At 53.1% G+C, this 26132-nt stretch overlaps 1 protein-coding gene across 1 annotated transcript in view; it reads right to left on the bottom strand.

The window, feature by feature from the left end:
* Positions 1–235: 235 nt before the first annotated feature.
* GABBR1 (gamma-aminobutyric acid type B receptor subunit 1) overlaps positions 236–26132 on the bottom strand; it is a 34179-nt gene continuing 8282 nt past the window's right edge. The window contains exons 9-23 of the mRNA XM_054721966.1: positions 22967–23068; positions 22526–22591; positions 21915–22106; positions 8745–8987; positions 8128–8191; positions 6530–6607; positions 5337–5487; positions 4815–4947; positions 3944–4060; positions 3757–3864; positions 3463–3556; positions 2033–2160; positions 1438–1566; positions 1202–1345; positions 236–795 (exon numbers count right to left, since the gene is read on the bottom strand). Of these exons, the coding sequence (XP_054577941.1) occupies positions 622–795; positions 1202–1345; positions 1438–1566; positions 2033–2160; positions 3463–3556; positions 3757–3864; positions 3944–4060; positions 4815–4947; positions 5337–5487; positions 6530–6607; positions 8128–8191; positions 8745–8987; positions 21915–22106; positions 22526–22591; positions 22967–23068 (1923 nt within the window). The 3' untranslated portion in view covers positions 236–621. The remainder of the gene's footprint in view (positions 796–1201; positions 1346–1437; positions 1567–2032; positions 2161–3462; positions 3557–3756; positions 3865–3943; positions 4061–4814; positions 4948–5336; positions 5488–6529; positions 6608–8127; positions 8192–8744; positions 8988–21914; positions 22107–22525; positions 22592–22966; positions 23069–26132) is intronic.

Raw genomic sequence — 26132 nt, forward strand, 5'->3', positions numbered from 1 at the left:
CGCTGCCCCTGCCGCTGCCGCTGCCGCTGGGGAGGGCCGGTGCTCACCGTCTGCAGGGAAGAGCTGAGCGGGGCCTGCCCTCCACCCTGGTCCCTGCGGGGGCCTCAGCCGAAAGGGGGTGGGCTTCGCCCTGCCGAGCCCTCAGAGGGGCACCTCCTCCCGCCCCGCCCCGCAGGCCCCCCCCCCCCCCAGGAAGCCCCAGGCCGCCGGCCCACTCTGCTCACAGTGGGGACAGGTGCTCACTGGTTTATTGAGGCTCAGGGGGACCCCGAGAGACACGTGTGCCGGACACAGCCGCTCCCCACGGCCCATCGAGCCATGTGGGCGGCCCGGGGTGCGGCCCTGGTCAGAATTCTCACCAACTACCCACCGGGACACCCCCAAACCTGCCGTCACCCCAACACACAGCCCAGCCCGGAGCACTCTCGGGAGGTGGCGGGAAGGGAGGGGGTGAGGCTGAGGGGAGAGGCGAGGCGTCCCAGGAGGCGCTGGATGGCGGAGGAGTGACGGCATCTGGTGGATGAACCCGGAGAGCAGGCCTGTGCCCAGGGGTGAGCGCCCCACGCCCAGAGGGGCTGCATTTACAGGAGACGGGGCGCCTCCCTGGCCCCCCCACACCCCTCACTTGTAAAGCAAATGGACTCGACTCCCATCACAGCTCAGCCGGTCGGGGAGCTCAGGGGGGCCCCTGGGCAGGCCCCCAGAGGGGCCCGGGGGGGTGGGCGGGGGGCGCCGTGCGCGGAGCTGCTGCCGAGACTGGAGCTGGCGGCGCAGTTCGGAGACGCGCTCCTCTTTCTGGCGGAAGGAAGACGGGAGGGGCCGGGAGTCGGGATGGGGGGGCGGGGAGAGGAAACGGGGGCGGGGATAGAGGGGGGGTGGACAAAAGGAATTAAAACGAGGAACTGAGAACAAGAAAAGCCCAAAGACCAAACTGGGGCTCCACTGAGGACAAAGCAGGGAGGAGGCTGGGGAAGGGAGCGCAGCGCACAGCTTCCAACCAGGTTCCCGCGGTCCCTGCGGCCAGGCGCCCGGCCCCGCCCCCTTTGCCTTTAGCGGAGGCCGTGCTGGGGCTCCCAGGCCCCCCCTCCCCCGCAGAGCCCTCCCTCCCCTGGGTCTCAGGGCGGGGAGTCCTCTCGCCGACCCTCCCTCCCCGCCTCCCGCACTCTCCCCCAGGTCCCTCCCGGCCCCCGCGGCCTCGCACCTCCGCGATGATCTTCTCCAGCTCCCGGTTCTCCTTCTCCAGCAGCCGGGACTTCTCCTCCTCGTGGTTGTTGGTCGAGGACCCCGTCTTCATGGTGTCCTGAGCCTCCGACTGCCATTCCCCGCGGGTGATCAGCCTGCGCATCTGGGCGGGTGTTGGGGGGGGGGGGGGCAGCACAGACGTGAGCGCCCGGCTGCGGGGCGGCGGCCTGGGGGGCGGGGAGGAGCCGGGCTCACCTTGGGCACAAACAGCACCACCAGCGTGATGTAGGAGGAGAAGACGATGGCGAGCGAGGCGAAGGCGAAGGCCGCGTCCTGCTGGCTGGACAGGATCATGGTGACGGGCGCGGTGATGAGGCACAGGACCTGGCGGGCGGGCGGGGGTCTCAGGGGGGCCGAGAGCCAGGCTGCCCTCCCCAAGAGCCTGTGGGTCAGGCTGCGGTGGCTCTCCATTCCAAAAGGGCGCACACATCCTCCTCCGCTAGCCGGGAGGAATCGCCCACAAGCGGCCCCAAAGCAGCCCCTCCAGGCCCGGCCCGCGGCGGAGCGGAGCGGAGCGCCTCCCCGGCCAGTGCGCTGGGGGCGGGGGGCGCAGAGCCAGCCCGCACACCTGGCGGGAACCTCACTCCGGGTCACCTGTGAGCCGTGACCCGCAGACAGCGACTGCGCCTGTCTCTGCCCCCCCCCCCCGCCCCGGGCAGCACCCCTCGGGCTGTGGACCGGCCGCAGAGCTGCGCCTTAGAAGCCCAGAAGCCCTGAGCGCGGTGCCGCCCCCTCGGACCAGGCCCGGGCCCTCCTCCCAGGCCTTCTCCCCCGGGGCGCGGGCGCTCACCGCCACGTTGTAGATGGCCATGCCCACCGCCCGGTGGTCGTTGATCTTCTCGGTGGACACGCTCTTGGTCTCATAAGCAAGGAAGATGCCCAGCAGCAGCAGCAGCCCCTTGTAGCCGTAGAAAATGCCTGCGACACGGCCCGGGGTCACCGCGGGGCGCGGCCGCCGCCAGGGCTCCGCTCCCCGCCCCCCTCACCGCCTGTCCACTGCCCCCCCACCTTCCCGGCCTGGGCGCCGGGTCATGACCCTTACCCTCCGCTGGGAACCCAGCTTTGCAGACTGAGGGGGTTGCCCTTTGTGGCCACAGATGAGGGAGCTGAGGCAGAGGGACCGAGGCCGCCTGGCAGCCCCTCTCCGCCTGGCAGCCCCTCTCCGCCTGGCAGCCCCTCTCCGGGGAGCTGCTCCCAGCCCGAGCCCCTCCCAGCGGCCCTTCCCCCGTAGCACAGCTCTGCCGCCCCTTCCGCAGGCCCTGAGCTCCTCCCCTGAGCTCCCCACCCCCCTCCCCCCCAGCTCCTCCCTGAGCTCCCCCCCACCCCCCCCTCCCCCCAGCTCCTCCCCTGAGCTCCCCCCCTGTGCTCCCCCCCACCCCCCCAGCTGCTCCCCTGAGCTCCCCCCTGTGCTCCCCCCACCCCCCCAGCTCCTCCCCTGAGCTCCTCCCCGAGCTCCCCTCCCCCTCCCCCCCAGCTCCTCCCCTGAGCTCCCCCCCTGTGCTCCCCCCCACCCCCCAGCTCTTCCCCCAGCTCCTCCCCTGAGCTCCTCCCCGAGCTCCCCTCCCCCCAGCTCCTCGCAGCCACAGGCTGCCCTCTCAGGCAGGCATGGCAGGTCACTCCCTGGAATGCCAGCCTTTGCCTCTTCCCCAGCCCACCTGCCCCGCGTCCACACACCCCCCACCCCCACCCCCACCCCCACCCAAACCCTCACACACACCCCACACACACCCCACACCCCCATGCACACTCACACACAATACCCACACACCCCACCCACACCCACACCCACCCCTCACACACCCTCAACACACCCACCTCCCACACAACCCACACACACCCTCACACACACACCCACACACGCTCACACACCACCACCCACACCCCACACAAACCCTCACACACCCACCCCCATACCCCCACACACACCCCCCCACATACTCTCACACCCACATACACACCCCCACACACACATCCCCACCCACCCCCACACCCCCCCACCCACACCCCACACACACTCACACAAACACCCATACACCTATACCCCCCACACCGCTCACACCCTCACACCCCCCCACCCCACACACACTCACACAAACACCCATACACCTATACCCCCCACACCGCTCACACCCTCACACCCCCCCACCCCACACACACTCACACAAACACCCATACACCCATACCCCCCACACCGCTCACACCCTCACCCCCCACACCCACCGAGCCACGTGTTCATCTTGCGGGAGCTGCAGTGCTCCAGCTGCGGCAGGATGGACACATCGATGTCTTCCTTCGGCTCCTCCTTGGCGAACGTCTAACGGAGATGAGGCCACAGGAAAAGGGTGTCACCCTATGTCCCCCAGCTCTGCCCCGTTTCCTAGGAGATGCCAGAGCTGAGGCCAAATCCCGCTCTAGGCCTGGACAGGCTCCCGGCCTTAGGGATGGCCACCCTGGCGTGCCCCGGGCTGCGCAGCCCGCCCCCCCCCCCCCCCCCCCGGCCCCGGCGCCTGGTACCTCGATGGTCCGGTGCAGGGGGTCCACGATCTGCCAGACGGCGAGGGTGAGCAGGTCCGCGCCCACCAGCAGGCCCACGGTGGCGTACAGCTTCCAGGGCTCCAGGGTCTGGCGGAGCACAGCACCCGTCACCCCGGTCCGGCCGCCAGGCACAGGGGAGAGGGGAGGACGGAGGGCCAGCACTCACCTTCCTCCACTCCTTCTTCTCCTCCTTCTTGGTGAAGACCGTGTGCACCCACCAGATCTTGGTGAACATGGAGCCGTAGCCCAGACTGAAGCCCAGGCCGAGGAGCCAGAGGCGGGCCTGGGAGGGAGAGGGAGAGGGTGCTGGCGCTGCTCGAGGAGCCAGTGGGGGGAGGGGGGGGCAGGGAGAGCCGAGGAAGGGCTCCTTGCCTTCAGCAAACCCCTCCCCTCCCCCGTCTACTCTGCCCCCAGGGATCTGGCTAAAACCTCCGGGTCTAAGGCCTCTGTTGCTGGCCTGTGCCACTGCCCTGCCCCCCTCACTTCCCCAGCTGGCAAACCAGAGCCCTTCAATGTTCAAGCCGCTCTCCTGTGCCAGCGGGCCGCCCTCTGCACAGCTCCCCGCTGACCCCGCCGCCTCCTCCCCTGGAAGCAGCCTGCCCGCGGCCTGGGGTGCCGGTGAGCGACCCTGTGCAGAGCGTGGGGCAGAGCCTGGCACCAGGCAGAGGAGAGGCGCGAGCCAGGTGGGCGGGGGACCGGGCTGTTTCCTACCAGCACGACAGACCGGAGACGCTGCGGACAGCAGCCCTTCCCACCCGCCAGCTCCTCCCTGCACCGTCCCAAGGGCCAACCCAGTACCACGGCTGCCTCCCACTGTGCCGGCGGTGGGTCCGGATTTTACCGCTGTCCGTCCCAACCCCCCCAGGCTCCACAGGAAATCCACTTCTTGTTCTCGGCCCCCAATACAAGTCAAGCGGCCGCTGTCCTCCGTGGGGACCCGACCCTGCTCTTGTCTTCAGGGCCCGGCAACCTTGGAGCCCACAAGTGACCCGACAAGCACGCTCCAGAACAAACGCACCTGCGGGCACAGGCCTCACCTGGCAGACGAAGGGGAACTGGTTTCTGCCGATGTGGTACCCGTCCAGCCCGAGGGGGAAGACAGCCGCCAAGGCCAGCGAGCAGCCCACGGCCGTGAGGTTGTTCAGGGTGGGCTGGGAGTTCTGGATGTAGCTGGGCCAGGCGGAGGGAGCAGGGAGAGGAGAGCAGAATCAGCCCCTTCTGAAGGGAGTCGGCTCCAAAGGCCGCGGGGCAGGAAGACAGGCTGGGCGGGCAGCAGGGCCCGGAGAAAGCCCGCTGGCCTGGGCGGCGGCGGGGGCAGGGAGGGCCTCCCGCCCAGACCAGCGCACCCCACCCCAGCCCTGCCCGCCGGCGGCCCTGAGCTGCAGGGCCGGGAGCTCTGGCTTCGCTGTCCGTGCGCAGTGACCTGCGCAGTGACCGAGGGGAAGCGGCAGGTCAGTGAAGACCCAGCCCCGGGCCTCAGTGACACGGTTTGACTCACTCCCTTCAATGACCATCTGGGAGAGGCAGGCAGGACAACAAACGTCAGAAGACACACTTACCGGACGTGCGAGTTGTAGATGTTAAAAGACAGACAGACAACAGCTAGGACAATGCCCAAGCTGGAGAGAACCGAGACGGAGATAAAGAGTTTCTGCGACAGGAAGCGGAATGTCTTGATGACCAGGGTCTGGTCAGCAGGGGGAGACCCTCCTGCAGGGGGCAGAGGGAGAGAGGGAAAGAAGGAAGGAGCACGAAGGGAGGCAGGTGGGGTGGGGGAGGCGGCGGCAGACATGCTCAGAGAGGGCGGCTGCGCCCTCCAAGGGCTGGCAGAGTCGGGCCTCATAGTCTTTTCTGCGATTGTTTGTTTTTTCTGCTTTGTCTTTCTTGTAGGAAAGGGAAATGGGAAGGGAAAGGAGGGATCGCTGAGAAGATTATGAGGTTTCCTATAATTCAAATCAAAAGCTTTATGATTGGAGAGTCATAAAGCTAAGAGCCTCCAAGGATCTGGTCTGGCCTCTCGGCTCCAGGGAAGAGGACACAAAAGCTGACCTGTGGCTTTTAGGCCTGGCTGGGGCATCCCCGAAGGTGTTTCCAGTATCGAGAGGAAGCTTAAGTGTGTCAGAGTCCACAGGGGAAAAGGCTAATTTCAGCGTGTGTGGCCTGGGAAAGGTGTATTCAGGCCATGCAGCATTTATAGCCCGGGGCCTGCCCTAATTCCAGGAACCAGCCATGGCGGGGCTCGGGGCGGGGCTCGCCGTGCCTCACGATGCCCACCCGTTTTACCAGGACCTGCCTTGCCCACCTTTGGTATCTCCCCACTTCCTATTATTTCAGCCACCAAGCCCTCAGAGAACTCCCTTACTGCCCTCTTTAACATGGACATTCCAGCAGACAACACTCATCTCTCCTGTGGTTTAAGCAACTGCTTTCTTGACAGATAAAGAGGCAATTCCAGGCCTGATACATCAAGGCACCAGGCACTGGGGAGACCCCAACGGAGGGCCCGTCTCCCAGCCCTGCCGGCCATCCCGGTGACTGTTCCCACAGTGCACGCTACCCACGGCCTCTTCCCGCTCGCGATACGCCCGTCTCCTCTGCCCAGACCTTGGACATTCTATTCCCTCTTCACCCAACCCCGGTCCACCCGCTGGAGCATTTCCGCCCCATGGCACCTGCCACCCGCCTTCTTTCAAGGGCATGGCCTGCTCGTGACTGCTCAGAGGGGCTGAAGGAAGATATGGGGCCCACTTACCAATCCACTTATCTGTTTTCGACCAGGAGAGGTCATCCTTGGTGCTGTCATAGTAGCCGATCTTCTTGTAGCTGCCACCTGGGCGGACCAGAGGAGAGCCGTGGGGCGGGAGCCTCCCAGCCCTCCCCTTCCCTAAGCAGCTTTCTGTGGTTGCAACCGATTCCCTTCACCCCGCGCCCTGAAAGCCTTGGAAGGGCCTGAGAGTCACGCGAATGGGCAGTGACGTAAAAGCAGTGTAAAGGGTCCCACAGACCAATGTCTTGTTCGTGGGAGGCCGCCATCGCTGCACCGCCCACCGCCCACCGCCCACAGCGAGACCGCTCTCCCGTGGCCCCAGCTTTCAGCGTTGGACGTGTTTCCCTCCCTCGTGACAGAATCTCGGAATCTGTTCCCAGTGGCTTTCACTTCCGTTCCTCCCTGGTGGGTTGGCTTGGGTTCTAATTCCACAAGTAAGTGGCACCTGCCTCTCGAAGTGCCGCCCAGTGCAATTCGGTCACTCCTGAAGTTCTGTTCCAGAACTGTCCAGGTCACCCTGCTTCCCCACCAGACTCCGCCCCTTCCCCATGGCCGACGGCCATTCCCGCTCCTCCTGGTACAGAGAAGCTCTGAGAGGTGGGAGGTGGGAGCCGGGAAGAAAGAAACTTTTCACAGGAAGCCAAGGGCTGGCTCTCGGCCAGCTGAGCGGCTGAGCAGGGAGGGGTGGAAATCAACTCATGGAAGGTCTGCAAACACCTCAGTGCGCCGGATGTAAGAAAACACGCCTAGAAAAACCAAACCACACACACTACAAACAAATTAAGAATGTTTCCTTATGCCCTGGCCAGTTTGGCTCAGTGGATAGAGCATCGGCCTGCGGACCTAAAGGGCCCGGGTTCGATTCCGGTCAAGGGCACATACTTTGGTGGCAGGCTCCTCTCCAGGCTGGTCAGGGCTCGTGCAGGAGGCAACCAATCGATGTGTGTCTCTCACATCAATGTTTCTCTCTGTCTCTCCCTCTCTCTTCCACTCTCCATAAAATATCAATGGAAAAGATCTTCAGGTGAGGATTAACAACAACAACAAAAAAGAATGTTTACTTACGTATGTAGCAAGAAAATTCTGTAAGTTCCCTTTAAAAGTAACAGGTTTCTGCCCTGGCCAGTTGCTCAGTGGTTAAACCATTGGCCCTTGGACCAAAGGTTCATGGGTTCAATTCCTGGCTCAATGGAGGCATCCGATCAATGTTTGACCCTCACATCGCTCTCTCTCTCTCTCTCTCTTGCTCTCCCTTTCTCTCTCTAAAAACCAATTAAAAAAAAAATATGCTCATGAAATTAACTCTGAAAAAAAAAAAAAATAGCAGGTTTCCTAGAGTCTATGGGTATGCAAGCCGCAGGTCATTAACTCCTCAAGCCAAGCCACCAAAGGGAATTCCTGAGTCAGATGGAGCCAATGCGGACCACTGCAGCTCACAGAACCCACCCTCACCGAGCTGCTCTCCGTCCCCGTCCCCGGGGTCAGCTGAAGAGGAGGAGCGAGGCACCAAGGCCGTCCTGTGGTGTCTCCTGGTTTCCTAGCCCAGCCCACCTGCCCCTCGCCTCCCCCACCCCCCGGCTCACCCTGGAGCTGCTCAATAAGCGTCCATGCCATCCGAGAGCCGCTGGCATCGAACACCACGTGGCCCTGAGGGAGAGGAACAGGCGGAGGCACAAGGGGATAAAAGCAAGCGTGAGGGAGCTCGGGCCTCACTTTGAATGCTGCTGTTTTTGAAGCTAATTGAGGTTCTGAATTCTATTTATGGCATTGGCCTGCATATAGGACACACCCCAGATACCCATACCCTGGATTCAGAAACATTCTTCTTTTGAGAAGCTTCACCATGAGATCTGGATGGAAGAATCCCCACCGAGCACCAGGAGCCTGGCTCCGGGGGGTGTGGCCTGAGCGGGTCACCGAGTCCCTGGGTGGATTCCCCACTTTAACGGAATAAGCAAATGATCTCTTTCCTCTTTCAAAGCCCGACAATTCTTATCTGACATAAACATCTGGGCTAAAAAGGAATGAGAGGGCTGAAAGCAATGGGACAGGGCTTTGCCCCTCTAGTCCCAGGTGGCTTTGGGGTCCCCACTCCGTGGCCTGAGACCAACTGCTGCAGGGAGGCAGCCGAGAGAGAACAGGCATGCCCCCGGAGGCTCTCTCAGGAGGACGGCGAGTGTGAGGGAGGCACTGCACTCACGGAGACGCCCTCGAAGGACGAGGAGTTCATCGCCCGGTAGATCTGGTCGGTGATGGTCTGGTTGTTGTAGTTGAAGTCTTCCAGGCGCACGCCCGCGCGGCCACCGCCTCCCGACGTCTTGTTCAGGGCCAGGGCCAAGGCCCAGATGGCGTCGTAGGCCAGCGGGGCCTCCTGGAAGCCCCCCGTCTCCTCGGGGTGTCTCTTCAGCCTCTTGGTCAGTTTTTCCACAAATTCCTGGGATGTCTAGGGAGGAAAGCGTTGGCGTGGGGGAGGGCCGGGTAACACGGCTTCTGGTTCCAACATCTTGACTTGAATCGATGGTTTACGTTCCTGCTGTCAGGTTGAGTGAGTGTACACGTAAAACCTTTAGCTACACCCGTGTCTGCTTTACACCCGAAGCCACTAGACCAGGGCAGGGAGCAGCTGGGGCCAATACTTCGTGTGCACAGCTGCTCAGGACCACGCACAGAGCTGACACTGTGCGCGATAAATGGAGGTTGGAATGTGGAGAGAAAAGCAAAGCCAGGGAATGGTTGTGCCCTCAGCTTCAGCCTTCCCAGCAGAGCTCGCCCGGCCAAACAGCCGTCCGGGTCCGAAAGACCAGAGGCGGTGGCGCCACCCTGTCCGCAGGAGGCCTTCTCTCAGTGCGGGCCTCCGCCGCCCGGGCGTTCCGTTCACGGACTCTCAGGCATTTCCCCAGTCTGGGCCTGCGGACATCACCCTACAGCTTCACGGTCTATTACTCCATCCCTACCCACACCCCTTCCAGCCCTTTTTCTTGGAAATCCTCTTTTTCCAAGAAAGCTGAATAACAGAATGACAGTTCCTTTACCTCTGTCATGAAATGGGCCAGAGACCCGAGTTCCTATACCTGGCAGTCTCTTCGCTAGCTGACCAGAGGTGAATTCCCCTAAGTGTTTTGAGATGTCTCCCATATAATGGAGAAAATCACACCTGCCCTTCCCTACCTCCCAAAACCACACTCAGTGGCCCTTCTCGGCAAGGCCCAGGTAAGACAGGGGTACCAGTTAGATTTGAATATGTGAACATACACTCACCCTGAGGAAATGAATGAAGAGTCTTCATTCCCCAGGCCCCGCCCACTTTGCTTTCTAGTCAACTTTCTGGACACAAAGGAGTAGGAAACGCAAAGGCCGGGCAGTGTGGTGCCGCGGGCACAGCCTGGCTTTGCAGACAGACAGGCTGGCTCTCCCGCCCGGGAGGGCAGGACCAGGCCCCACCTCTCTCCTTCCTCAGAACCCAGCACGGTGACCTCCAGGTGGATGTCCATTGGGTTAGGCCCGTGGTCGGCAAACTCATTAGTCAACAGAGCCAATATCAACAGGACAACGACTGAAATGTCTTTTGAGAGCCTAAGTTTTTAAACTTAAACTATATAGGTAGGTTCATTGTTATTAACATAATTAGGGTCCTCCTAAGCTGGCCTTTGCTAAAAACTCAAGGGGCCAAAGAGCCACATGTGGCTCGAGAGCCGCAGTTTGCCAACCACTGGATTAGGGCACTGAAGATGCTCTGTATGGTTCCGTAGGGGGGGGAGAGAGAGAGAGAGAGAGAGAGAGAGAATGCACAACTGCAAGAGTGAGCCCTCATGACACTGTCAATGTAGGTGCATCAGGGGCCACTCGGGCATGCTGACAGTGGGGGCTCTGTGTGTGTGTGAGGGCAGGGACATGTGGAAAATCTCTGCGCTTGCCACTTGTCTTGCTGTGAACTTGAGCTGCTTTAAGAAATAAAGTAAGGCCCTGGCTGGTTTGGCTCGGTGGATAGAGAGTCAGCCTGCGGACTGAAGAGTCCTGGGTTCAATTCAGGTCAAGGACACATGCCCAGGTTTCGGGCTTGAACCTCAGTAGAGGACATGCAGGAGGCAGCCAATCAATGATTCTCTCACCATTGATGCTTCTATCTCTATCTCCCTCTCCCTTCCTCTTTGAAATCAATAAAAATATATTTTTAAAAAAGACATTGCTCAGTGAATAGCTTAAAAAAATGTATTTGTTGTCCAGCTGGTGTGGCTCAGTGATTGAGCATCAATCTATGAATCAGGAGGTCAGGGTTCGATTCCTGGTCAATGCACATGCCCTGGTTGTGGGCTCAGTCCCCAGGAGGGACGTGCAAAAGGCAGCCAAAAAATGATTCTCTCTCATCACTGATGTTTCTCTCTCTCTCCCTCGCCCTTCCTCTCTGAAATCAATAAGAACATTGTTTAAAAAAACTATAAAAAAATATCAACTCAAAAAAATGGCGGCGGAATAGACAGACGTGTCCCGAAGCAGATAGAAAGAACAGCTGAGGGTCGCACGGGCAGTGTTTGTTGGCGAGTTGAGGGACAGCTATACTCCAGGAGATGGTGGGGGACTGCTGGACGGGGCTCCCCTGACCGGGCAGCCCCCACTGCGGCTGGGTTCCCTCCCGGAGTGACCGGCTCCGACGCGGAGCCCGCGCCATCTTAAAGGGGAAAGTGGATGTTATCGGAAGCCTGAAAATCTACAACTGCAGCAACCACCAAACAAACAGCTGGGAGCCCCAGAACACTGGTCCCCAATTGGCACCAACACGCAGATTCAGAGGAGCTCTACACCCCACCACGGAGAGGTCAGATTTCGCCGGGGGTAAGGTGAGGTCTCTCGTCCCGGCGGGAGAGAGAAATGTGCGCACTGCGGGAGCCGGAGGACCGGGGAAGTCTGTGCCTAGAAAAGTCTGTGGCTGTTGGGGCTGGAGTGATCCGGGAATGTGGAAGGGGGTCCTCAGAGCTGCTAACAGAAGGGATCTCTAAAAAGCAACCCATTTTGATCTTATGCGGAGGGACAGCCCAAAAATGGTAAAAGTGTGCTGGCTGCTTGGACCCAGGGGGACAAAAGACTGCACAGACGTGCGGGCAGCCCCGGAGTTCACACACTTACGCTTTTTTCCTCTTTAAATCCTTGCTTCTGATTGCTAAGCCCAATACATAGGATCACCCTATTGGGGACACCCTAAGAGACTGCAGGGGAAAGTTGTTTTTCTGGAACCTGGGGATCAGAGCAGGGAATAACCATCAGAGAACCAGCTCTGGGGCAGCCCACTCCCCCAAATGGGTATTAAGTGCCACAGGGAAAGCAGGATCTAAGCACTGGCTAGAGAGGACCTATAGACGCGGAGGTCAACCCAGAAACACTGCCACCCAGGGATTGAATCACAAATAGACTCTTGTGTAAACACAAATAAAGGAATATAAGAAATTAAAACACACCGCCTGCTTAAAAATCAGGACTGGCTTACACCACTGAGGAGCAGTGGAACGCAGGGAACTGCAATACTGTCCTGACTAGGAAACAGGCGAGCCACACACAACAGCAGAGGAAGGGAATGACCTTCACTACTGCACATTTCTTTTATTTTTATTTATTTTTTATTTTTTTTCATCTTTTACTTAAGAAACTAATTTTTTTCTTTTTTCCTCAGTTGATTTTACCTTTTTAATTATTACATCTTTATTTTCAATCAGTATTATTACTACTACTATTTTACCTTTTTTTTTTAAGTCATTTTATTTCCTCTTTATTTTACTTTGGGATTAGTGTTCTATATTCTATTTTCATCTTTCCCTTAGCATCATTTTACTCTATCTCAACTCTACCTTCATGCCATCACTCACTTTTCCCCTTTTGTTGTCCTGTTTATCTTAACCCTTTCCTGCTTTAGATTTTCCCTATTCTTTCTATTTACCCCTTGCTAAAATTTCACCCTTCTTATATGTCTAATTTCCAATCCATACACACCTCTCTCTCGCTGTCTTAACTATAAAAAAATTGTTTTTCTCTCCGTCCTTTTGTTGTTGTTTGCTTGAATGTTGATTATATCATTTTTTATGCTTGTTTGGAAGATTGTTTTGCTAATTCTTCTCTTTTGTTTTTTTTGTTTGTTTTGTTTTTGTTTGTTTTTTGCTTCTGTTTTCCCTTGCCTCGCTTGATATTAGTTGTTGTTTGTAGTTTGCATCCATCTCCATGTACCTGTTGCTGGCACTTGTTGGAATTAGTAGCTGTTCTATTGGAGTTTTCTCCCCATATATATAGTGTGTTCCCCTCTTCTTTCTTATTCTCTTTCTTTTCTCTCTTATTTTTTTTTTCCTTTTCCCAATTTCATTTTGGCACTTCTTTCTTTTTTTTCTTTTCTCTTCTTCTTTCTCTCCTAGCCTCCAATTTGCCTTTCTCTGGTGGTCACCTTTATTGGGGGTTATTAATATCGTGAATACATTTCTGTTCAGTGCCTTGTGCATTGTACCTGGTTGTGTTGTATTTTGTGCCTTTAAATCAATGCAGGAGAGAGAGAACTACATAACCAGACACCCAGAGAAGAGAGACCCTGGGGAGACAAAGAAACAGCCCGCATATGAAAGAAAAGCAGGCATCACCAGAAAAGGAAGTAAACAAAATGGAGGCAAACAACCTGTCAGAGAAAGAATTCAGAAAAATGGTCATAAGGTGGCTGAAAAAAATGGAAGACAAATTCAATAATATGAGTAAGAACCAAGAGGAGGAGAAACCAAGATGTCAGCATAGGTAAACACCTAAACTACTGCCTCGCACAATATCAAAACTACAAGTAAAAGACAAAACGGACACCACCCAGAACCACAGGAAAGCTGGCTGAGTGAAAATTCTACAACTAGAAGCAAAGAGGAAAGTACATTGAGACTCAGAGGAGCTGCAAAAGGCTGAGGTTTGCAGACGCGCATGCGCGGAGAGGATGGGTGGCTGAGTGCACAGGCGGCTGAGTGCGCAGCTGGCTTTCTAAAGCGGGAGGGAAACAGAAGCTCCCGACTGCACTGAACTCCAGTCCCGGGTGAGACTTTGGGGAAACCAGATTCGTTCGGGGGGAACCTGGACTGTCAGGAAGAGAAAGCACACTGAGACTCAGGGGAGCTGAGGAAAGCAGAGGTCTATAGGCGCACGCGCACAGAGAGGACTGACTGCTGAATGCACGGGCGGCTGAGTGAGCGGCTGGCTTTCTAAAGCCGGAGGGAGACAGAAGCTCCCGAATGTGCTGAACTCCAGTTCTGGGCGAGTTTCTGGGAACCCAGACTCATTTGGGGAGAAGCAGAATTATCTGGCAGCAGACAAAACTCGAGGGCGGCTTTCTCTCAGAGGTGCTTGCAACGATTACCGAGGGACACTGAGACCCAGGGGCCTCTTAGGGCAGGGCTGACGGGAAACCAATGCTGTCTGCTCTGCCCTGAGATTCTGCCCCATCCAAGCTGAGCACAGAGGATTTTGAAATTTTGCAACTCTTATCTCATAAGGCTGTCTCCAGCACAGATGTTCTCCCATCGTAGACACAGCTGATCCTCACAGCCAATTGGCCTGGAGGACAATTCCTCCCAGTGATACCAACAACAATCAAGACTTAACTACAACAAGGCTGTGCACACAGTCCACAAAGGGGTGCACCAAAAGTGTCCACCTCAGGTAACTGGGGAGGCCGAGCCACTGGGCCCTATAGGACACCTAGCACACAAAGCTACTCTACCAACTCAGGGAAGCAGCGAAAATGCAGAGACAAAGAAACAGGTCACAAATGAAAGAAATGGAGGAAAGCAAACAACTGGATATAGAGTTCAAAACCATGGAATTAATTGACATCTTCACATTTCACCCCAAAGCCATAGAATATACATTCTTCTCAAGTGCACATGGGTCATTTTCAAAGATAGACCATATGTTGGGTCATAGGCAAAGTCTCTTCAAATTCAAGAAGATAGAAATCATATCAAGCATCTTCTCACATCACAGTGGCATAAAACTGGAAATCAACTACAATAAAAACAATCCAAAAAAATCAAACACATGGAGACTAAACAGCATGCTATTAAACAATGACTGGGTTACCAGAGAGATCAAAGAAGAAATAAAAAACATCATGGCAACAAATGATAATGAAAACACCACAATCCAAAATCTATGGGACACAGCAAAAGTAGTCTTGAGAGGGAAGTTCATAGCTCTACAAGCTTACTGCAAAAAACAAGAAACAATGGTAATAAATTGCCTAACCCTACAACTCAAAGAGTTAGAAAGAGAGCAACAAGAAAAGCCCAGGGTAAGCAGAAGGAAGGAAATAATAAAGATCAGAGTGGAGATAAACAACATAGAGATGAAAGAAACAATACATAGAGATCAACAAAACCAATAGCTGGTTCTTTGAAAGGATAAACAAGATCGATGCACCTCTAGCCAGGCTCACCAAGAAGCAAAGAGAGAGGACCCAAATAAACAAAATCAGAAATGAAAGAGGAGAAATAACAACAGACCCCACCGAAATACAAAGGACTGTTAAAAAATACTATGAACAACTCTATTCCAACAAACTGGACAACCTGGAGGAAATGGACATATTCCTAGAAAAATATAACCTTCCAAAACTCAATCAGGAAGAATCTAAACAGTTGAATAGGACAGTGTCTATGGAAGAAATTGAAGCAGTCATCAAAAAGCTTCCAGCAAACAAAAGCCCGGGGCCAGACGGCTTCACAGGAGAGTTTTACCAAACATTCAAGGAAGAACTAAAACCTATCCTCCTCAGACCATTCCAAAAAATTCAAGATGAAGGAACACTTCCAAGCTTCTTCTATGAAGCCAACATCACCCTAATACCAAAACCAGATAAAGACAACACAATGAAAGAGAATTACAGGCCACTATCCCTCAAAAACATAATGCCAAAATCATCAAAAAAATTCTAACAAATCGGATCCAGCAGTACATCAGAAAGATCATACACCATGACCAAGTAGGATTTATCCCAGGATACAAGGATCGTACAATATCCGCAAATCAATAAATGTGATACATCACATAAACAAATTGAGAGATAAAAATCACAGAGTCATATCAATTGATGCAGAAAAAGCATTTGACAAAATCCAACACCCTTTTTTGATTAAAAACTCTCAACAAGGTGGGAATAGAAGGATCATAACTCAACATCATAAAAGCTATATATGATAAACCCACAGCAAACATCATACTCAATGGGCAAAAACTAAAACCATTTCCCATAAGAACAGGGACAAGACAGGGATGCCCACTCTCACCAGTCCTGTTCGACATAGTACTGGAAGTACTAGCCATTGCAATTAGACAAGAAGAAAAAATAAAAGGCATCCAAATTGGAAAAGAAGAAGTAAAGCTGTCCTTATTTGCAGATGACATGATATTGTACATAAAAAACCCGAAAGACTCCATCAAAAAACTATTAGACTTAATAAATGAATTCGGCAATGTAGCAGGATACAAAATTAACGCCAAGAAATCTATGGCATTTCTATATACCAATAGTGAACTTACAGAAAGAGAGACTAAAAAAGCAATCCCTTTTATCACCGCACCAAAAAAAAATTAAGATACCTAGGAATAAACTTAACTAAGGAGATGAAAGACCTATACACAGAAAACCACAGGACACTGATAAAAGAGATAGAGGAAGACGTAAACAGATGTTCATGGATTGGTAGAATCAACATCATTAAAATGTCCATGCTACCCAAAGCAATCTACAGATTCAATGCACTCCCCATTAAAATACCAACAGCATATTTCACAGACCTAGAAAGAACTCTCCAAATACTCATCTGGAATAAAAAAAGACCCTGAATAGCCACAGCAATCCTGAAAAAGAAGAATAAAGTAGGAGGGATCTCAATACCAGACCTCAAGCTGTATTACAAAGCCACTGTTCTCAAAACAGCCTGGTACTGGCACAAGAACAAACATATAGACCAATGGAATAGAATAGAGAATCCAGAAATAGACCCAAACCACTATGCTCAATTAATATTTGACAAAGGAGGCAAGAACATACAATGGAGTCAAGACAGTCTCTTCAATAAATGGTGTTGGGAAAATTGGACAGATACATGCAAAAAAATGAAACTAGATCACCAACTTACACCATACACAAAAATAAACTCAAAATGGATACAGGACTTAAACATAAGGCGGGAAACCATAAAAATACTAGAGGAATCCACAGGCAGCAAAATCTCAGACATATGCCAAAAGAACTTCTTCATCGATACTGCCCCTAGGGCAATGGAAGCTAAAGAGAAAATAAACAAATGGGACTACATCAAAATAAAAAGCTTTTTTACAGCAAAAGAAACTATCAATAAAACAACAAGAAATCCCACTGTATGGGAGAACATATTTGCAAATATTATCACTGATCAAGGTTTAATCTCCAACATCTACAGGCAACTTATACAACTTAATAAAAGGAAGATAAATGATCCAATAAAAAATGGACAACGGACCTAAATAGAATCTTTTCGAAAGAAGACAGAAGGAAGGCCAAGAGACACATGAAATCAAGCTCAAAGTCACTAATTATCCGAGAGATGGAAATCAAAACGACAATGCGGTACCATCTCACACCTGTCAGAATGGCAATCATCAACAAATCAACAAACGACAAGTATTGGAGAGGATGCGGAGAAAAAGGAACCCTCGTGCACTGCTGGTGGGAATGCAGACTGGTGCAGCCACTGTGGAGAACAGTATGGAGTTTCCTCAAAAAACTGAAAATGGAACTCCCATTTGACCCAGTGATCCCACTTTTAGGAATATATCCCACAATCAGAAAGGATATATGCACCCCTATGTTCACAGCAGCACAATTTACAATAGCTAAGATTTGGAAACAGCCTAGGTGCCCATCAGCAGATAAGTGGATTAGAAAACTATGGTACATCTACACAATGGAATACTTCGCTGCTATAAAAAAGAAGGAATTCTTACCATTTGCAGCAGCATGGATGGACCTGGAGAGCATTATGTTAAGTGAAATAAGCCAGTCAATGAAAGAAAAATACCACATGATCTCACTCATTTATGAAAAATAAAGAACATTATAACCTGATGAACAAAAAGACAGATACAGCCGAAACCAGTTTGGCTCAGTGGATAGAGCGTCGGCCTGCGGACTGAAAGGTCCCAGGTTCGATTCCGGTCAAGGGCATGTACCTTGGTTGCGGGCACATCCCCAGTAGGGGGTGTGCAAGAGGCAGCTGATCGATGTTTCTCTCTCATCGATGTTTCTAACTCTCTATCCCTCTCCCTTCCTCTCTTTAAAAAAAAAAAACACACACACACACAAAAAAACCCCACAAGCACTGAACAGACTGTCAAATTACAGCAGGAAGGCTGGGAACTGTTGGGGAGGGGGGGAAATAGATCAACCAAAGGACTTGTATGCATGCATATAAGCACACCAATGGACACAAGACACGGGGGGGGGGGGGGGATGAGGGCATGTGACAGGGGGTAGGGGAGGCTGCGGGAAGGTCAATGGGGGGAAAAAAGGAGATATATGTACTAATATATGTAATACTTAAACAATATAAAAAATAATAGTAATATCTAAGACCAAAAGCTCGATTTTCCTCACTCCGTAACACTTCCCAGCACATAAGACTGAATCCTTAAAATCACCTTAGACTCTTTCAAATCACCAAATTTCTTTTTTTTCTTTTCTTTTCTTTTTTTGGTTGCCTGTACGGGGATCGAACCCGCGACCTTGGCGTTATCAAATCACCAAATTTCTTATTCTTTTGTTGAAATGCTTTATTAATACCATGCCTCCCTACACAGAATAGTTAATAGTAATAACAACAGCTGACGTTTACAACGTCTGTAAGCACCAGGCACTTTTCTAAGGTACATGCATCACTTACTTCGCCTTTAAATGCGGTGCACGGCCCTTTTAGAAGGAAACAGGCACAGAAAAGTCCAGCTGCGCAGCAGCACCCACAGCCCGAGTCCCTGAGCCGGTGCCGCCGAGAGGACAGCAGCGGGCTGAGGCTTTTTAAAATAATCTTTGATTGACTTTTTAGAGCGAGAGGGAGAGAGAAACATCAATTTGCTGTTCCACTTGTATATACATCCTTGGGATGCTTTTATGTGCCCTGGCCGGAGATCAAACCCACAACCTTACATGCCAGGACAACGCTCTAAGCAACTGGGCCACCGGGCAGGGTCCCCGTGCCCTTCGGCCTCCAGGTCCATCCACTCCGCAGTTCGAAGTAAGCACTGTCAGAAGGCCACCGGCGGGCAGGGACTCACCCCTCCGCTCGCTGTGCCCCTCCCGCCACGGGCCGCCGCTGCTGGCACCCGAGCCCACTTAACCAGCTACCAGAAACGGCTCCGCTCGGGCCAGCAAAGGCATGGCTGCGCTTCTCAAATAAAAACGTTACCAGGCCGCTCAAGGAAAACAGAACAAAAATCCACAACCCGTAGAAATGAGTGACGTCACCAAGTTCAAATCCATGAAACTATTTAGCAGCCCTGTCTGGCAGTTCCTGCATGTAAGAGTGGATGCTCCACAGAGACCTAACATGTATCTAATGAGGTAAGTTTCATTCTGTATTTTCTCCAGATCTGATGGGACCCGTATTGCTGTCAGAATTTACTCATTTAGCCCAGCCTCGTTGGCTCAGTGGATAGAGCCTCCACCCACAGACTGAAGGGTCCCGGGTTCAATTTCTGTCCAGGGCGTGTACCTCAGTTGCAGGCTCGATCCCCAGCCCTGGTCAGGGTGGGTGAGGGAGACAACCAATCCATGTGTCTCTCCCCCTCCCTTCCACTCTCTCTAAACATCAATGGAAAAACATCCTCAGGTGAGGATTAACAGCCACAACAGAAAGAATTTACTCATTGTACTCACAATCTTCCTCCCACCACCCACTGGCCCCTCTAGCCCAGAGCCATCTCCATTCCCCAGCGCCGCTCTCCCCGCTGCGCTCGGCTGGCTCCTCAGCCAGGCTCCTCGGTGGGCGCACAGGACAGCTCTCCGTTGCCGGGGACTGTCTGGGACAGGGGAGGGTGTGTGTTCTTTTGTTTTTGTTTTTTTTTAAATATATTTTATTGATTTTTTACAGAGAGGAAGGGAGAGGGAGAGAGAGTTAGAAACATCAATGAGAGAGAAACATCGACCAGCTGCCTCCTGCACACTCCCCACCGGGGATGTGCCCACAACCAAGGTACATGCCCTCGACCGGAATCGAACCGGGGACCCTTCAGTCCGCAGGCCGACGCTCTGTCCACTGAGCCACACCGGTTTCGGCCAGGGTAGGGTGCTTTGGAAGCATCCCTGGCTTGTCCACTAGACAGCAGTTGTGACAACCAAAATCACCCCTAGACGTTGCAACCTCTGGTTGAAAACCACCGCCCTAACCAGTGGTCCTCAAAATACGGTCCCCAAGCCGGAAGCATCAACATCCCAGGAACGTGTCAGAGACGTCAGCCCGGCGGCCCACCCAGACCTCCGGAACCAGAACTCCCGAGGGGAGAGGCCAGTAACCTGCACACTCACCAACCTGCCGGGCAGTTCTGGGCGCTCAGGACTAGTCACCTCGACTCACGGCCACCCACGCGGCTCCTTTTCTACGTCGCCATGACTCTGGGCCCCTAAGACGACCCTTGCTTCTGATCCACCTCTCCGGGTCCGTTTAACTCGCCTACAGTCTCTTCCCTAGTTAAGTGTCATGGCTGCTTCTCCTCTGGAAAATCGGGCTTCTCCCCTGGTGTTTCAGGCTACGGAGCAGGCCTGGTGTCCCTAGAGCCTGGGAGCTCGAAGGCAGGCAGCATCTTTCTCTAGAGACCAAGAGAAAGAAGACCTCCACCCAAAATTCACTCTGCTCCAAAGCCCAGAAGTCCCTGCACCCCCTACCCACACCCCTGCTCCGGGCAGGGGCTCCCCAGCTCCCTGTTAGGAGGCAGAAGCCACAACTGCAAGGTTCTGGGCTCAGGGCACCAACAAGCCTTTCACTTCAGTTACAGCTCCTCCACTTCCCCAGGCTCTCGAGGACGACTCCCGGGTCAAGTGACCTTTCAGAATTTTCCCAGGGAACTTTCCAACCAAGATGCCTCACACACAGAACCCCTCAGAACGCCCCAGAACCGTGTCCATAGGCAGAGTCCACACGGCAAGTGGGCCTTCAAGCACAATCCACTGCCAGGATCAACTTCTCAAATCTCCTTTCTCTCTCGCTCAGAAAGTGTCAGCCAAGAAAAGCAGGAATTTTTTAGTCAGACTTCCTGGTTTCCCCGGAAGGCGATGGGGGCACAGGTTTGGAGCGAGTCTGCCCACCCACGGTTCCATGGCCTGGACAGTAGGTCACTACCCTCTCTGACTCTGTTTCCTGGCCTATAAAATGGAAATGAAAACCTGACATGAGTACTGCTGTGAGGATCACTAAAATTATGTATCAAGCTCCTGGTTTACTACACAAAAGCAATTACTACCACAACTTTGTTTTAACGAGATATTTGGGGGCTTTATAACCATTACCTCACCCTCAGCTTGCTGCCCAAAGCAGGCATTCCAGACCTGGGACCGCCCTGGGCACAATAAGCAGACACTTAGGTAGTCCTGTCCAGCTCACCCAAGACTCTGTATTCCTGACGCTGTAGTGCCTTGCCCTGGCTGGTTTGGCTCAGTGGATAGAGCATTGGCCTGCGGATTGAAGGATCCCGGGTTCGATTCCAATCAAGGGCACATGCCTGGAATCCCCAGTAAGAGGTGTGCAAGAGGCAGCTGATCAATGACTCCCTCTCATCATTGATGTTTCCATCTTTCTCTCCCTCTCCCTTCCTCTCTGAAATAAGTAAAATTTTAAAAAAAATGATGTAGTGCCTCTTCCCCTCACACCCTCACCTGTGGCCCTCACCTGCAGGGCTGGGGCTGAATGACTTCTAAAGTCCCTTTACACCTGAAATTCTAGAAGGATTATCCAAAAGAGGAGAACTGCTGATTGAGCACCAGCCAGAAAAAAGCTTTGAAGCCACCAAGAAAATGAACTCTATTCCTGCCCAGAATGGTGCTCCTTAAAGGTGTGCTTGCGTGTGCAGCATCTGTTATTAACACCTCTCCCTCAGCTCCCTTCTTGCCAACAGCTCCTTGTTTCCATGGTAACAGCCCTTCCACTCAGCAGACCACCCTCATCGCACCACCTCACTGCCTCTCTTTCTTGCCCAAGGAAGTCAGAGCAGAAGTGGAATGCAGAGGAAACAATATAAACAAGTTCAAGGTGGGCACAGGCCGCCTGCTCCCCTCCCCTTCAAGGCTCCCTCAGTGCTCCCCGCTGCCCGGTCCGGCCGCTGAGCCCCCACCTCTCACCATGTTGGAAATGCTGCGGGTGTTGGCAGGGTTCAGCATGACAATCTCGGTGGTGATGTGGCCCTCCACCGCCTCGGTCATCTCGTCCACTGTGCAGTTGATGGACGGGTCATAGGTCTTGAACCAATTGTCCGCGTACCACCCAATGAGGAACCACACGTACTTCTTCCCGAAGAGCCGCTCCTTGTACACCTGGATGCAGAGGAGGGGACTGGGTCTGCCATTGTGTTTTGGTCCTGTCTCGTGCGTCACTATCCGGCCTCTGGGGAATCAGGGAAGGGAGAAATGACGAGAAATCTGCAGGTCTCAGGCGGGGAGCGGGAAAGGCTCGCCTCCTCCCAGTCTCTGTTTTCAAGTGGCCTCTTGCAGCCCGTAAGGAAAGACTGGGGCTACAGACCCCCGGAAACACAGTGGTAGAAAAATGAGATCTGGAGAAAGTGTCATGTGTGTGAGAAGCCAAGAGGTGGAGTCAGAGCCAACCGACGGGGACAGACTATTAATCATCACCTCAGATCATCTGCTATCAACTTCAGCAGAGCCATGGAGGAGGCCCCAGCAGCGCCCAGGGCCAGAGCCCGCCCAGTCCCTCCCTCTCCAGATTCCAACTCCACCTCACAGAACACTTTGCGGGCTTCCGTCTCATAGAAAAGTCCCACGATGATGCGGGCATCCTGGCGCTGTAGGAAGGAGGGAGAAACAGCTCCTGAGTGCCAGGGCGATGCGGGGGCTTGCACGCTGTGGCCTCCCGCCAGGGCGGTGTGCACGGTCTGTTCAGCAGGAGTGGGTGAATGTCGTCTGGAATGTGGAGATAAGCTTCCCAGGAGAGGCTACTGTCTCACAGAACCAAGATGAGGTGACTGATGCGGGCATCAGCCCACGCCAGGGGGGCCCCTACTGCAATCTCTACATGTATCAAACCCGCATGTGGGCACCTTAAGCTTACACGATGTTATGTCGACTACATCTCAACGTAAAAACAGAAAACCAACATCGCCCCACCGGCTCTTCTCACCAACCCACCACTGTGCCCCGGGCCATCCCGGCCATCCCACCTTCAGGTTCTTGACGGGCACCGCTGGGTCTGAGAAGAAACTCTGGCGGAAAGTAATCTCAATTCCAGCCTCCTTCACTCGCTCCTCCAGATCGTCCAAAGTCTTCAGTGGGAATGGGACAGAAACACGGGTGCACAGCAGGTGAAGACCAGAGATCTGGCCTGGGATCGCACACCCACAAAGGAACGGCAGTGCGAGCCTCCCTCCGCCAACATCCTCTGCCCCGGGTGGGAGTGGTCGGAGGATGGCCCCGGAGTCTCGGGAGGTAGCTTCCAAGCAAGGATGTGCACGGGGAGCCCTCCTGCACCTCTGTGTCCGACAAGTCACCCACTCAGCCCTCTCACCACTGACAGCAAACAGGAACCATAAAAGACAGGCAGGGCCTGGATAGACAGGATGATGTCAACCTCAATAGGCACGTGAGAGAAACCAAGATGGCGGCATAGGTAAACACCTGAACTGCTGCCTCGCACAACCACTTCAAAACTACAACTAAAAGACAAAATGGACATCATCCAGAACCACAGGAAGGCTGGCTGAATGGAAATTCTACAACTAGAAGGAAAGAGAAAAGCACACTGAGACTCACAGGAGCTGCAGAAGGCAGAGGTACGGAGGCGCGCGCACGCACTGGCAACCGAGTACGCGGCTGGCTTTTTCAATCGGGAGGGAGACAAAAGCTCCCGACTTCTCTGAACTCCACTTCCGGGTGAGACTTGGGACCCAGACTCATACGGAGAGAAACTGGACTGTCTGGCAGCAGGCGGAACTCGAGGGCGGCTTTCTCTCAGAGGTGCTTGGAGTGATTACCGAGGGACACTGAGACCCGGGGGCCTCTTAGGGCAGGGCTGACGGGAAGCCATAGCTGTTTGTTCCACCCTGAGATCCCGCCGCACGGAGCCATTGCTGATTGCTCTGCCCTGAGACTCCGCCCCATCCAAGCTGAGCGCAGAGGCTTTTGCATATGAATGGCCTGGTCCTTTGAAATCTAAACTTACCTAACAAACTGCAGCTGAGTCAGAGAGACCCAGAACATCCAAAAGAAGGCCCAAGGCCCCACAGCAGCTTGCATTGCTTCACAGCTGGGCCTCATCTGGGCACCTCCAAAACCCAAACAAAGAGGAGGAATCTGCAGATCTCTCCGTAGCTCCTGCTGGGTGGCCTCAGGCAGAGGCTAAATTAGCACCTCCTTGGAGATCCAAGAGCCAGTGTACCCAGGGGTCAGAGTGGGACCATCCCGATTAAAACTCCTCAGATCCATAAGGGACACCACTCAGGTGGCAGACTCAGTGAGCACCAAAGCCCCACTGAAACAAGTCTTGCCCCATAAGGGTGTCTCCAGCACAGAAGTTCTTCAATTGTAGACATAGCTGATCCTCACAGCCAATTGGCCTGGAGGTCAAGTCCTCCCAGTGATACCAACAACAATCAAGGCTTACCTACAACAAGACTGTGCACACAGCCCACAAAGGGGTGCACCAAGAGTGTCCACCTCAGGTAACTGGGGAGGCTGAGCCACTGGGCCCTATAGGACACCCAGCACACAAAGCCACTCTATCAACTCAGGGAAGCAGCCAAAATGCAGAGACAAAGAAACAGGTCACAAATAAAAGAAATGGAGGAAAGCAAATGACTGGAAATAGAGTTCAAAACCACAGTTATAAGGTTTTTCAAGAATTTTCTAGAAAAGGCCGATAAATTTAGTGAGACCCTCAAGGATATGAAAAAGGACCAACTAGAAATTAAGCATACACTGACTGAAATAAAAAGTAATATACAGAGATCCAACAGCAGACTAGAGAATTGCAAGAATCAAGTCAAAGATTTGAAATACAAAGAAGCAAAAAAACACCCAACCAGAAAGATAAAAAGAAAAAATAATTCAAAAATATGAAGATAGTGTAAGGAGCCTCTGGGACAACTTCAAGTGTACCAACATCAGAATTACGAGGGTGCCAGAAGAAGAGAGAGAGCAAGATACTGAAAACCTATTTGAAGAAATAGGTATTCAGTATCTTGCTCTCTTCTTCTGAAAACTTCCCCCACCTGGTGAAAGAAATAGACTTAAAGTCCAGGAAGTGCAGAAAACCCCAAAAAAGGAATCCAAAGAGAACCACACCAAGACACATCATAATTAAAATGCCAAAAGCAAAAGACAAGGAGAGAATATTAAAAGCAGCAAGAGAAAAACAGTTAGTTACCTACAAGGGAGTACCCATACGACTGTCAGCTGATTTCTCAACAGAAACTATGCAGGCCAGACGGGAGTGGCAAGAAATATTCAAAGTGATGAATAGCAAGAACCTACAACCAAGATTACTCTACCCAGCAAAGTTATCATTCAGAATTGAAGGGCTGATAAAGAGCTTCACAGATAAGAAAAAGCTAAAGGAGTTCATCACCCCCAAACCAGTATTATATGAAATGCTGAAAGGTATTCTTTAAGAAGAGGAAGAAGAAAAAGGTAAAGATAAAAACTATGAAGAACAAATACATGTCTATCAACAAGTGAATCTAAAAATCAAGTCAATAAAATACCTGATGGACAGAATAAACTGGTGAATATAATAGAATCAGGGGCATAGAAAGGGAGTGGACTGACAACTCTCGGGGGGAAAGGGGTGTGGGTCGTGCAGGAAGAGACTGGACAAAAAGCGTACACCTATGGATGAGGACAGTGGGGTGGGGGTAAGGGCAGAGGGTGGGGTGGGAACCGGGTGGAGGTAAGCTATGGGGGGGGGGGAGGAAGAATTGTAATAATCTGAACAATAAAGATTTATTTAAAAAAAGAAAAAAGAGGCACATGAGCAGACAAAGGACAAAAAAAGAGTGTCCTGAATCACTAAAAGATAGTGTGTGTGTAGGGGGGGGGGGGGGTGTGTGTGTGTTAAAGGACCATGAAAGTGAGAGTAAAGAGAGGATTCAAGAACAGAATAAAGGAGAAGAAACCCACTGTCTTCTCCCTCACCGAGCTCCCCTCCCCTCCGCCTGGCCTTGTCAGCTACCTGACCCATGTTCATACTTATCTTTCTGTCCCTGTCTCCTCTCCCCCTCTCCCTTCTCTACCTCTCTCTGTCTCTGTCTCCATCTTTCTCTCCCTCCCTCTCCCTCACCATGCCCGTGCCATCTTCATAGCTCCACCCTCTGCTCCCATCCACACACACAC

The sequence above is a fragment of the Eptesicus fuscus genome, chromosome 10, assembly GCF_027574615.1.
Source record: "Eptesicus fuscus isolate TK198812 chromosome 10, DD_ASM_mEF_20220401, whole genome shotgun sequence".
Lineage (NCBI taxonomy): Eukaryota > Metazoa > Chordata > Mammalia > Chiroptera > Vespertilionidae > Eptesicus > Eptesicus fuscus.